Raw genomic sequence first — 14,255 nt, forward strand, 5'->3', positions numbered from 1 at the left:
AACCTGGTGGAGGGGGGAAGAAATGAGGAACCTTTGTAATAATATGAAAAATAAAGATTGATTTAAAAAAAAATAAATAAAAAGAAAGTCAATACAGGTGTTTTTATTAATAAGCATATTTAGCCTTAGCTGGTTTGGCTCAATGGATAGAGCATCAGCCTACGGACTGAAGGGTTCCAGGTTCAATTCTGGCCAAGGCACATGCCTGGGTTGTGGGCTCAATCCCCAGTAGGGGGCATGCAGAAAGCAGCCAGTGATTCTCTCTCATCATTGATGTTTCTACCGTTCTCTCCCTCTATCTTCTATAAAATCAATAAAAATATATTTTTAAAAAAGAATATTTAACTCTTGTTTTTCACTGAGCAGAACTGTGATTATTTATGAATGAGTTATTAATTTATTCATTGATAGGTAGTGCTTGAACATGTGTCACATGGTTGTCACTACGCTAGGTTTTGAGGACACAGTGAGCATGCTCTTCACTGACTGATCTTGTGCTGGAGCTCAAGCAGAGCGCTTGGACTTTTGCTTCAGTTCTGCATTATTTAAAATAGCTTCATATACATACTCGTCCTACCTTCCTGCCAGAATTCAAGCAATTAGAATTCAGATCCTAACCTAATAGGTACACGCTAAAGAAAGAACTGCCACTTTCAAATATATCTCCCTTTGTTTCAGAGGCTGGTGTGTGTGTGTGTGTGTGTGTGTGTGTGTGTGTGTGTGTGTGTGTTGCAGTGTGGAGAGTAGATATCTAATTACTTTAATTCCCAGTTTTTTCTTCTCTTTCTCTTAGTACCACTTTTTTTTTCTTTCTTTCTTTTTCTATTGCTCTTTAACATCCTGTTTTTAACTTCTCAGGACTCTTTTCAATCCAGAAAAACAGGAAGTGAAAAGTAACAAAAACATTTTGGTGAGCATTAACTCACCTGAGGTTTTCTGGTGATTCATAGTGGGTGCAATTATAACACTGTTGCCATGGGCACAATGTGATTAACAACTTTATTAGTATATATGGAGAAGAAAATATACCTGTGTTTCCAGAAAGCCTGTAGAAATGAGGAGGCGCTGATGAGATATGCTCCAAGCACATGGTATAGAAAGAGGAGATGGGGTTACCAGTGCACTCTTTAGGTTGTGTTTGAGGTAATACCGAGATTGCTCCCGTAAACTGGACTTTGAATAAAATTTATAATTATATATATATTTGTATTATCACAGGGTACTCTCAAGTCTGGAGATCCCTATGGTTTTTCCACAAATTAAAAAGAAAACAAACTTGTTTATGTTTAAAACCTATACTTCTCTCTTAAAACCATGTCTTCCACTTGGTGTTTTACTGGAGGAAGTTAGAAAAAGGGTGATATGATGCATGCAGAAGTGACAGTTCTGTTTTTGACACTTTTTTTTTTGGCTTGGTTTTTACAAAGGTAGTTCACTCAACTTAGTCCTTGCCTGCCCAGATCACCCAGCAGCAGCAGCTCCCGAAAACATCAGTGGGACTGCACAGCACACAAGTGACTGGATTGTGCTTTATTAGTTCAGTAATGCCTGAGGAAGTGACTTACGCTACCCTCAAATTTCCAAATACTTCTCAGTCAAAGAAACTTCTGGAGAGCTGCAGCCTCGAGAGAACAGGTAAGATCCTCTATGCAGGATCCTACTGACCAAAGAAGACATCATTCTCCTATATTGGTGGGTTCTCTCATCTTCAATCTCTTCTAAGGTTCCATCATGGAGTGCTAGTTCATAGAGAAATCGCTGTGCTAGGGCCTTTTTTTTATTTAGCGTATTTACTTTGTGAGATCATGAGTGTGTAAAAAAAGACTCTGGTCTAAGCCTCTGGGAATGCAGATGTTTGATGCACCACGATAGCATTTCTTATACTTTTTTAGAGATTATAGACTATTAGGGGAAAGGGAAAAAAGGAATAGCATGAAGATAACTCTTCAGGATTTTTATCTAACTGCCAAAAGATATAAAATAGACATATGCTATGAGGTTCATAGGATCATCTCACTTTATGCTGTGGTATCATTTTTTTTTCTGAGAAGGAATAAGACTGAAAGGTCCTTATCTCAACATAGTATATTCCAGTCTGTTTTATTCAGCAATTCAACCCCTAGAAAGTTAGAGATAGCACTGAAGCAATAAGAAGATAATTTTGGAAAATATCAGAATCATATTTAATAAAGTGTCTTTAATGGGACACATGATTTCTTGTATATTCTTGAGACTACTTTTGTTATTTATATTTTATTTATGTATTTCAATACATCTGTATATTTTTAATTCATTTTGCTCTTCATATGAAATTATATCTTCTATAAATATGTGGAATTTTTAATTTACTAATTTACCCCCAAATTATCTTATATTCAAATGATGAAGAAAAGGCACTCCATGCAAACAAATCTGATTATAAAATTTTAAATATCAGGTTGGTAGATTATGTGTTAGAGTCAAATGTCCAAACAGAGTCATCTACTCCATGAAGTTTGATGAAGGTACTGTATGTATTTAGGGAGAAGTATTATATCATCTCCATCCAAGCAATATCATAGGCAACTAACATCAAGAGCTTATAAAACTGGAGAAGCAATTCGTGTTCAGTCACATATTTCCCAGTGATTAACAATTGTTATTTAAAAAAGTATGAGAATTTTATTCTTTACATACATTTGGGTAGATTGCTTGAATTTCATTTTTGTGAAGTTTCACAAATGGTTTGTCTATTTACAAATATCTATCATCAGAATCAAGTAGAAACACGAGGGATATCTGAATAGTTAGAAAGAAAAAAAGAGACCAGAGCCAGGAGTGGTTTTTTAAAAACACTTCAACTTTTCCCCTGAAAAGAAAACCATGAAATGCCAGAATTGAAGCTGAATAATGCAGCTGAAAATGGACCAACGAGTATTGAGAGCACAGCTGTGTTGCCAGAAAGCAGAGCCGTGAGAGGTAAGACACATTTGAATAAACAGAGCCACTGGCTCCAGAAAAAAATTAATAAGAGTGTGTGTGTGTGTGTGTGTGTGTGTGTGTGTGTGTGATGTGAGTGTGTGTTTGGGGGGGGGGTGGAGATGTTGAAGCATAAAAATTAGAGATTGCCTTTATTTTATTGTTTTTAAATGTTTTTTATTAATTTTTAGAGAGAGGAAGGTAGAGGTATAGATAGATAGAAACATTGATGAGAGAGGAACATCATTGATCAGCTGCTTCCTGCACAGCCCCCTACTGGGGATCAAGCTCACAAACCCAACCAACCTCACAACCCCATATGCCCTGACTGGGAATCAAACCAACAACCTTTTGGTTTCTGGGTCAACCCTTAACAGCTGAGCCACACCAGCCAGGCTAGAGATTACTTTTAAAAATAAAAGATAGCCAAAACCGGTTTGGCTCAATGGATAGAGTGTCGGCTTGGGGACTGAAAGGTCCCAGGTTCGATTCCAGTCAAAGGCATGTACCTTGGTTGCGGGCATATCCCCAGTAGGGGTTGTGCAAGAGGCAGCTGATCGATGAGTCTCTCTCATCGATGTTTCTAACTCTCTATCTCTCTCCCTTCCTCTCTGTACAAAATCAATAAAATATATTAAAAAAAAAAAGATAAAAATTTTTCAAGAAATGAAGTGAGGATAAACTAATGTTCTTTAGTTATGGGAAACGATCTCTTTTTCTTTCTTTCTTTTTTTTTTTTTTTTTTTTTTTTTTTTTAATGATGTTTCTATCTACCCCAGAGTTTTCATGACATTTTCTGGACCTTTTCTATTTTTATATCATTAAATCTCATGTACTTATTTCCTCCCTTTTAAAAAAAAATCATTTTATCCTTTTGTTACAATTTATGAGTGATTTTCTTAAGCTCTCTTTTAATTTTTCTATCAAAAATATGTTTTTGGTATTTTATTTCAACAAATTCTTGTTTTCTAAAGGCTTCTTTTTATAACACTCTATTTTTTGTGTATATGAAAAATCCTACTTTTCTGATTATTTAAAAAAATTTTATTTTCAAGTCAACCTTATTGAAGTATAACTTAAATACAAAATAATATTCTCACTTTAAATGTATAGTTCATTGGACTTAACAAACATATACCTATATACCACCACCCAAAAGACCCCTGTGTGCCAGGTTGGTGTGGCTCAGTGGTTGAGTGTCAACCTATGTACCAGGAGGTTATGGTTTGATTCCCAGTCAGGGCACATCTCTGGGTTGTAGGCTCTATCCCTAGTAGGAGGCATGCAGGAGCAGCTGATAGATGTCTCTCTCATGAATGTTTCTATCCCTCTATCCCTCTCCCTTCCTCTCTGATTATATATATATATATATATATATATATATATATATATATATTATTTTTTTAAAGACACCTTGTGTACCTTTCAAGTTATCCTAATCACTAACCTACTTTCTATCATCCTGAACTATCATGCCTGGTCTAGAATTTTATATAAATGGATTCAAATAACGTATACTCTTCATTACTGTCTTCTTTCATAAGCATAATGCTTTTGAGCTTCATCCTTGTCGTGTAAATCAGTAGCTAATTTCTTTTCATTGCTGAGTAGTAGTCCATTTCATAGATATGCCACAGTATTTATCTATTTACCTGTACGTGGTTATTTTAGTTGCTTCCAACTTGGGGCTAGTACGATTAAAGCTTCTTTGATGTGCAAGTCTTTGTGTAGGCATTTTTAAGAAATTCCATTAGGTAATTCTACTTGACCCAGGAGTAGAATTCTAGCTTGGATTGGGGCATGTTTAACTTTATAAGGAACATTTAAGAGTGTGATACCAAACCAAATTTGTAGGACCCCAGGGTATATGAGATGGGTTTGTTAAATTGTAGCCTTCACTGAAGAACTCATTGTCAGTATTTGTAGGTTTGCCACCCCTCCTCCCTTCTTGGCCAGTTAATTTTCTGGAGATGAATCCTCCAATACATTGGGACAGACAGTGTTTAATGAGCATGAATAAGAGAAAGTAACCCAAAAGGACCTGTATGCATGCATATGGGTGTGGCCAATGGACACAGACACTAGTGGGGTGAGGGTATATGCTAGGGGATGGGGGTAGTCTGAGAAGGGTCAGTGGGGGGAAAAGGGAGACATATGTGATATGTAATATTACATATAGTAATATGTAATACTTTAAACAATAAAGAAAAAAAAACAAGAGAGAAGGTAACTCAATTGTATGAGATGAGGGAGAAAACGTAGGGTGAGGGGACTCTACCTGTATCTTACATAGTTTTTAGGTACATTTTCAGTTTTCAGGTTCCTTATAGCTCTACATGGAAAGTACAGGTAACACCAATTCATGAAGCTTTAGGGGAGAGGAGGGTTCTTAAGTGAACATCAAGTTGCTTCTTTTGTTTTCTCAATGCTGAGTGCAATGCACAGTTTCTAAGGGCCCACAGTTAGTATAGCAGCTTTTGTGTCTGCTTTCTAAAATTCATGTCGTTTTCCTGAATTCAGGCCTCCCGGTAGGACATTCTGTTCCATTGAAAGTGTGGGGCCCTGTTGTTTTCATTTTGCTAATGCTGAACTTGGCCGTGCTGGCTGGACTGGGAACCCTGATCATAATGAGTAAGTTTCCACTTTTCTCTGAGGCTGTCCCTTGGTTTTATCAGACACATTACATTACTGATACATTTTATTACTTATACTTAACATTTTGGGTACTAACGTTTTCTCAAGAACTGCACATGCAATCTCATTCAACCTTTACCCCAACCATATCCTATAGTTACATTTTTTCCCCTCAATTTCCAGGGCCAGAGTGCCCAAAGTACTTTTTAAATTTTGTGTGGTTATTAAGTGACCAATGGAGAATATTTGATCACATCTCATTTTATTTTACACTTTATAGTTTTAATATCTTTTTTTCTTTCTTTCAAATGTCTATCCCTTGCTATTGCCATATTTTCTTCTCTTCCTTGAATCCCAATCCCTGCAATAATTTATTTAAATATCCATTAATTATTTATTTGAGAATTAAAAGACTTTTTGAAACACTTCGTATTTTGGGAGTGTTTCTTCCCAAGCTTGGATGCTAGCTGGAATGCTCTCCCACTTTCTACAAAGGCATCTGGAGGAAATAGGGGGTAATATTACAATGATTGATAACATTTCTTGAATGCCCTTTCTTGCTGTTTTTGATCTCATTTAATCTTCAGAAAGCTTAACTTTGAAAAATGAAAGATTTTATTAATTTGAAGGACTGCCAGGTAAACTAATATCAGTCTATTGAGAAAAGCCAGATTATGTTGTAATGATACACAAAATAGATAAATTACGAAGCTTTCTAAATCTTTTGGAAGATCTTAAAGGCATGATCTTTGTCTTTCTAATTTTTTTTTTCAATTCTGAGGCTGTGGTTTAAATTTTGGTAATATCTATTCAAGAACCTGAAATCCATAATACATAGGCTCAACAATATATTTTAATCCCTCCTAATCTCAAAAGTGTGGTTTACATTTTTATAAAATAAATACCGAATTACACTGTTTTTTTAAAATTTTGAAATCTCTGTTTCAAATGGATCTTTTTGTTTTGTATTTACACTTACTTAGGCATTTCCTTTAATAAGGAACTAGTGCTCCATTGAATAACTTAAGTCATTTTTATCTCAATTCATTTTAATATTAAAAGTATGAAATGTTGGTATTCAACGTTGGTAGCTATTATTATATTTTTTCCATTAAAATGTTAAATGACTATTATGATATTAATATAATTTATTGAAAGGTTTTGTGTTAAAATCTAATTAACCTCTTGCTATGGATTATAGATTACCAGGAACTCTTCTCCAGCAACAGAACAGTTTATGACAATGACAGGCAACAAAACATAATAACACAGCTGGAGAGAAATAGAATATTATACATGGATATGTATAAAAAATTCTCAAGTGAGCACTTTGCTTTAAAAAATATGGTTGAAAATACATTAAAATCATTGAAAAACTTTACCTCAAAATACGATGAAGTTGTAAAGAAGAAGAAAAATGGTGAGTGAAATCATTTATCTGTTTCATAGTCTCATCAATAACTTAGGGTTGTCTAATTTTCCCCAGCCTTTTCACTGGGTTCAACATCTTTAAATATTTTTGAAATTAAAAAAAATCATGGAAATTTGATAACCATTTATAAATTCTTCTATAAAAAAAACCACTTTCTGTCTTTCTTCACTTTGTTTCATGACACTCTCATGAAAAGTTCAAGGTATTCAAAATAAGGTTAATGAGAAATGAAACTGGAGTGTCATTTGAGTTCCTGTAGATAATGGAGAGGGTTTGGATTCTAACCTGGAAATAATAAGAAAACATTGTATAATTTAAAGCAAGGTCTTATAGAAACCCTAGAGGTCCAGTGCACCAATTTGTGCACAGGTGGGGTCCAGTTGGCCCAGCCCCAATCTGGGTGGATCCAGGCAGGTCTGTCAGGAAAAGACAGTGGGAGGTTTGACTGGTGTGTGTGGGAGCCAATCAGGTACAGAGCTGGCTGGAGGGGGGTGAGTGCTGCAGGCTGATCAGGGTGGTGGAGACTGATTTGAGATGGGCCAGCTTTGGGGAAAGGCTGTGGGCAGTGGGCCAGCCAGCCCCACCCCTGAATGCAGTGGGGTGAATGGATAGGGGGCCAGCAGCCTGGGGGAGGAACTATCGGTGGTTGGCTGGCTGGCGCTGCCCCTGATTGGAGTGGGGGGACCAGTCATGGGTGGAGCTAGCTGGGAGAAGGGGCCATGGGCCATCAGAGTAGTGAGGCCTGATCTGGGCTGGGACTGGGTCAGGGGAAGGGCTGCAGGAGGTTGCCCCTATTGGGGTGGTTGGGGACAATCAGGGGTGGGGCCAGCCAAAGGGAGGGATTATGGGTCGATTGGGGTAAGGGAGACCCACCAAGGATGGGGCCAGCTGGAGCTAGGGACTGCAGGAGATTGGCCAGCCAGCCCTGTCCCCTACTGGAGGAGGGGGGTGATCAGGGGCAGGGCTGGCTGAGGGAGGGACCACAGGAGGTTGCAGCTGGCTCCCCCAATCGGGCGGGTTCACTGGCCACAGTGGGTGTCATAGAGAACGGTTGTTCCAGTCATTACGGCATTCCAGTCATTGGCTTTATATATGTGTGTGTGTGTGTGTGTATACATATATATACATACATATATATACACACACACACACACACACACACACATATATATATATACACACACACATACATATTCACTGAAAACAGTGAAGTGATGAGGTTTCTGTAGAAAATTTAACAGAATAGAGATGGACTAGGGTCCTGTTGCAGCAATTCAAACATACTGAAGTTTTATCTGAGTGCTTTCAAAAATCCCTTACCATTTTTTTCCTGTGTATCTATGATTCCTTTTCTGTCTCACATTGTTTCAGATTCAATCCCATTTCATTTCAGACACATTCTCTTCCTTCTCTCATATTTTAAGCAATCATCTCATGTAAAAATATAACATTTGTAACCTTTCAATATGTACTAATAGTGCAGACGTTTGGAATTCCGATATGTATGCTTAATTGATTGTATATTTATGAATACATATTTTGCATATGTGTGTGCCAGTCTCAAAGACTTTTCATTTGATTTCCAGACCTCAGATTTTGCTCATGTTCAGAGTCATGCAAATGGCATGGAGATAGTGGGAAGAATTTCTCCTCCCTGATATGTGACATTGAGAAAAATGGCAATACAACTCAGGTCTGTGTTATGATTTATGGTATGTCCACAGAAATTTCCTGGCATTGTTAAGGTACAGGTTAGAAGGATTTGAGTGACCATGTTAATCCTTGGCTGTTCCTGGTAAATGGCCTATATGCCCTTTCTGTGTGTCCCTTCCCTCTGAGTTGAGTCATTGGAGAATTCCTAATACCACAAGTTCAAGTAGCAAGGACATACAATGACTAGAATTACCAGTCTATAAAACATATCACAACAGGTAAGTTATGGCTATGTATTTCTTTGGTATTTCTTGTATCCTGTGATTCTTGGTTCTTATTGAACCAGAGAGTAATTAACTTAGTTTCAGTTGTGAGGCATATTTTAATGGACTATTGATACAACTTAAATTATGGGATTCTCTTTCTCCTTTGAGCTGTGGTACATTGATGAAAATCTATAGTCCTGACTAACCCATTTGGTATAATCATACAAATCATTTATCTTGTTTTCACATGTTACAACCCTTCTTAGAGTTATTAAAGTTAAAATACAGATAAATCCATAAAGTTACTGCAACACCCATGATTATTTTGCTATTATTGTTGTTATTAATATTTGAGTGTTGATAAAATGTCAAATTCCTTGCTATAGAATGCTAAAACCCTAACTTTCCCAGCACACTCACTAGTTTGATTTGCTGTAATATATAGCATGCTGCAAACCAACAGATCTTATTATCAGAATGAACTTGAATTTAGTTTATGTCTCTGTGTGATTTTTGCTCTTTATAATTTTACTAGAGGCCCGGCACACAAAATTCATGCATGGGTATGGTCCTTAGGCTTGGCCATTTCCTCGGCTTCCCGCTGCCAGCCTCACCCTCCGCCACAACCCACCCCTAGTTTCCCATTCGCCATTGGGTGATTGGAGCCTAATGGCTGGGATTGGGCCCAAAAAGTCAGTCACTGCTGCCCCCTTGCTCCCCCCCCCCCCCCGCCATGGGTTGCCCTCTGTGTGTGGGGTGACTAGAGGAATGGGAACCTTGTACTGATGCCACCCACATCCTCTGATACCCACCTCTGGTTCCCCATTTGCCATTGGGTGATTGGAGCCTGCTGGCCAGGGAAAGGGACTGAGAGGTGGTCAGTGTGCCTCATAAGGACTGGTCGAGCGGTCATCTGGCCACTCCACTACTAGGGTCAATTTATATATTACTCTTTTATTATACATGATAGAGGCTTGATCCATGGATGGGGGCTGGCTGGCCTTCCCTGATGGGGGCCCCAAATCAGAGTGTGAGTGGGGAAGGCCATGGCGAGGGGACATGGTGGGTTTGCAGGCATACCACACTTCCGTTCAGGGTGGGGCTTACCCATGGAGAGCAGGGCCAGCTGGGGTGAGGACCAGGGGTGGTTTGCAGGTCGGTCATGCCCCCAGTTGGAGTAGGGGTTCCTAATGGCGGACCGAGCCAGCCAGGGCGAGAGGCCACGGGAGGTTTGTAGGTTGGCTGTGCCTCTGATCTGGGTGAGCATCCCTGCTGGTGTGCGGGGCTGTCCAGGGATAGGGGCCACAGGTGGTTTGCTGGCCGGTGCCACCCTGCTGGGGGGCAGGGCCAACTGAGGCGAGCGGCTGCATTGGTTCTGGTCTCTGGTCATTCTCATCATTCTGCCAACAATGATCTGGTGTACGTGTGGCATTCTTATGTTTGGAACTGATATTGAGTGTAAACTAATATGTCAAATTTATGTGATAATCACATGAATAAAATATAATTTTGCTTGAAAGTGAATGGGGGGGGGGTGACTGTAATGGAGATTTAAAAAAAAATTATCCACTCATAATTTTACTAAACATTAATTATTTACCAAACATTTACCAATGATTACCACGTGTTAGATAACAATTAATAGATGTCTCTGGCAAGAGTGTTATAAAGTCACGTGGGTTAATTATTGGTAACATTTTATTATTTTTCAAATATTTCTTGTGCCTACTGAGGTCGGCAACATATACTAAATTCTGGGCATGTAATAATAATAAGCCCTTCCTTCATACATCTTACAGAAGCTTTGATCTAAGGTGAATCAAAAACAATAACTCGAGAATAATGCAAATGGTTATTTTAATGCAATTATATTTCATATATTAAAAAAATAAGTAAAGTGGTCAAGGAGAATGTTAGAGGTAGCTTAAAATCTGAATGAGGAAGAAGCAGTAAAATAAAGCTTAAGCTCCAGATTTTTTTAGAATTCTTTAGAATCTTTGAGGGTAATGGAAGACGTTACTTTTTATATCACTAAAGAAAATTCATAGCATCAGCAGAGTTTTAAAGACATTATTACTTACTTCAGCATAGGGCCCAATGGAGAGGGAAAGATGAAAAGAGTTGGAGAGAGGGAGGCAGTAAATTGGAAAAGAGTAGAAAGGCTAATCTCGAACGAATGGGAACCCATTCCACCGTGGATGCAGAAAATAAAATTGGAACCTCTACAGCTGTAAATATGGGGGTATTTGCAGACTAGGACTTAGCTCATCTGATACCTTCTGTTTCTCCTTATCCTATGCTGAAGGTTGAGTGGTGTTAAGTAGAAAACCTGAGAATAAAGATGGTTTTAATGTTTCACTGAAGGAAAATGATTATGGAGTGGAATTTGGATGACATGAGTCTGGTTCTGTTGTAGTTGAATTAGCTCCCAGTGGGACAAAGGAGCAGTAACTGATGTTTCTTTTGTGTATAGCTGTTCATTAGGTGTCTTCCATCACCTGTCTCCTGGATGCATCTGAATTGTACAGTACCCAAGAAAAAAGAGAGGACAGAATATGAATCAAAATTTTGCATTTTGCCTGTGAGTTAGCCCCTTCTATTTTTTTAATAACAAAGGAATGTCTGCTATGCTAATTTTGGCTATATTTATCTGACAGTCATCCTCCATATATGATTAAAGATGAAAAAAGAGAAGGCAAGAAATTATGGGAACATTTATATATATATAAAAGAAGACCCTTGGAATTAAGAGCACAGAAGGTAGAAATTCAGAAGTTTTGCTATACTTCCTAGCCCTTCCTTTTGCACTAAGAAGTGAAAAGCATAAAAGCAAAATCAAATCATGACCAAGGGTGTTACCCTGTGTGATACACAATAATGTGTCCCTTTGCAGCCAAGAAAATTCTGCTGTGTTTCTACTTTGCATATTGTCTAAGTAAATAATATAAGCTTACATCCTTTATTAAAATATTATGCAAGCATTTTTAAGAGACTTACAGTGAGGGTAACCTTATGCTTTATCACCCAAACCAGAATACTTTTCAGAGTGAAAGGAGGCACTGTAGGTAGTTACATCAAGACATTGGGCATAAAATCAGATGTGTCCTGAACAAGCCAAGGTTACGCATGACCTCTTGGATGAAATTGTGAACAGAAGGCCAAGAGGTAACTTGAAGGTTTTAGAGAGTTGAGGGCTCTTGTGAATTCTCTCACAGTGGTATAAGGAATCACCCTAGCTATTGTTACTTTTTTCTTTTCTTTTTTAACTTAAATAATCTAACAAGAAAATTAAAAAATAAGTTATAGATAGAACAGATTGGATTCATGAAGTAATTGTCCCTTTTTAAGATAAGGGAAACATGCAATCCATTTTTATTCATTCATTTATTTATAAGTTTGGCACCCTTATAAATGTTGCAAATGCTAAAACAGTGATGTAGGTAATATTCAATGGAAATGAAATAATTGGAAAATCTGATGACTCCAGTAGCTAATATTTGTGAAAACAAAGTAGATATGCCACATTTTTTTATCCTAGGTAAATGCAAACTCATAGCTTATTGTAACACCACAGGATATAAAAAGCATTATAGCAGCTGAAGCCATGCACAATCTCAGTATCAAAGGGGAAATTTTGATTGTTTTGTCTCAAAAGATTAAAAACTATATTTCTGTATAATATGATTTTTATTTCCATATATATATGTATGTATATATATACATATATATATATATATATATATACACACACACACATATATATATATATATGGAAATAAAAATAGTGAAATTAATATTATTTAGTACATTATCATTTAAAATATTAGAAACATTAGAATTAAAGTGGTTTATTTCATTTTTTAAGAATTGAATGAAAAGTGGTACAACTTCTTTTGGGGTGGTACAACTTCTTCTGACTAAACAGATTGGACATCTTTTCCACGTCTTAGCAAACTTTTTGTTATGCCTAGATTTTGAGAAAAGACAAATATGACTAGTAAACTTCTTGCTTAGAAATCTCTCTTGTCTCTCAATTACTTAAAGAATTTAGCCCAATTTGTTTGTCATAGCATAAAAGTGCCTTCACTATCTGCTTCAACTATTCTATTCTATTCTATTCTATTCTATTCTATTCTATTCTATTATTCCATTCCATTCCATTCCATTCCATTCCATTCCATTCCATTCCATTCCATTTCATTCCGTTCCGTTCCGTTCCATTCCGTTCCATCCTGTTCTACTCTATTTTATCCTCTTCTACTCTATTCTTTTCATCACATCTAATTCCTTTTTATATTATACACATCATGCTCTGGAAATAATATTTTCACCATTCCTGTCATTGTTTGTTGTATTTCTTTGCAAACTGGCCCATCATTATACAATGTGCACCCCTCTCTTCTAAATCCAATATATTCCCATTTTATTAAAATTGGTAGGAGAAGAAATCCAAATTAAAGTCAACTTTATATTTAAGTGACTGAATGTTAATATATTTCATAAAATGTAATATAAAAACAAGAAACATCTGAGAGATGAATTTGTATTAGAAACTCTATTGAGTTCTATTTTTACCACATGAATGTAAACATTTAAGATTAAATCTAAAATAGAGAGAATGACAGGAGAGAAAGGAGGGAGAGAGGGAGGGAGAGGAGAAAAATCTGGAGATATACATTTTGAGCCATCAATGTGTATGTTTATTAAATATTTACTTAATAAAGTGTGTCACTCAAGTGTACTCCTCTCTCTTAATCTCTAGAGCAAACTTTTTATCTTCCCAATTGGGAAGGTTTTTTTTTTTTCTAATTAATCCAAAACAATAAACAACATCAAACTCAATTAAAACTTCTATTTTTTCAGTGAAGAAATATGGGAAACATTTCCTATTACAACTTTACCACTTTTCCTAAGAAAGCCAAATAATTTCCAATATAGAAACTTTATTCTTCCATATGTCACATTTAGCTCACTCTATGTTATAATCATCTCTCATCACTGATGATCAGTTTTCCAATGTCTCCTCCATCTTTTTTTTTTTTAAATGTATATTTTTTAATTTTAGAGGAGAAGGAAGAGGGAGAGAGAGATAGAAGCATCAGTGAGGAGAGAGATTCATTGATCAGCTGCCTACTGCACAACCCCAACCAGGGACCTAGCCCAAAACCTGGACATGTGAGCTGACTGGGGATTGAACCATGACCCCCTGGTTCATAGGTTGACGCCCAACCACTGAACCACATCAGCTGAGAAGGCAGGGCGGAGTTATCCTCCATTCTGTAATTGAACCCTAGCCCTCACCCAACCAATCA

At 37.1% G+C, this 14,255-nt stretch overlaps 1 protein-coding gene across 1 annotated transcript; it reads left to right on the forward strand.

Moving 5' to 3' along the window:
- Window positions 1-1,389: 1,389 nt before the first annotated feature.
- On the forward strand, window positions 1,390-12,612 carry LOC118730679. Its single transcript, XM_045587405.1, has 6 exons — window positions 1,390-1,635; window positions 2,857-2,958; window positions 5,479-5,589; window positions 6,794-7,012; window positions 8,611-8,717; window positions 11,417-12,612. Exons 1-6 carry the CDS (start codon window positions 1,545-1,547, stop codon window positions 11,531-11,533), a joined length of 747 nt encoding a protein of 248 aa, XP_045443361.1. The 5' UTR covers window positions 1,390-1,544; the 3' UTR covers window positions 11,534-12,612.
- The last annotated feature ends 1,643 nt before the right edge of the window (window positions 12,613-14,255 follow it).

This window comes from Pipistrellus kuhlii, unplaced genomic scaffold, assembly GCF_014108245.1.
Source record: "Pipistrellus kuhlii isolate mPipKuh1 unplaced genomic scaffold, mPipKuh1.p scaffold_m20_p_3, whole genome shotgun sequence".
In the NCBI taxonomy this organism is placed as follows: Eukaryota; Metazoa; Chordata; class Mammalia; order Chiroptera; family Vespertilionidae; genus Pipistrellus; species Pipistrellus kuhlii.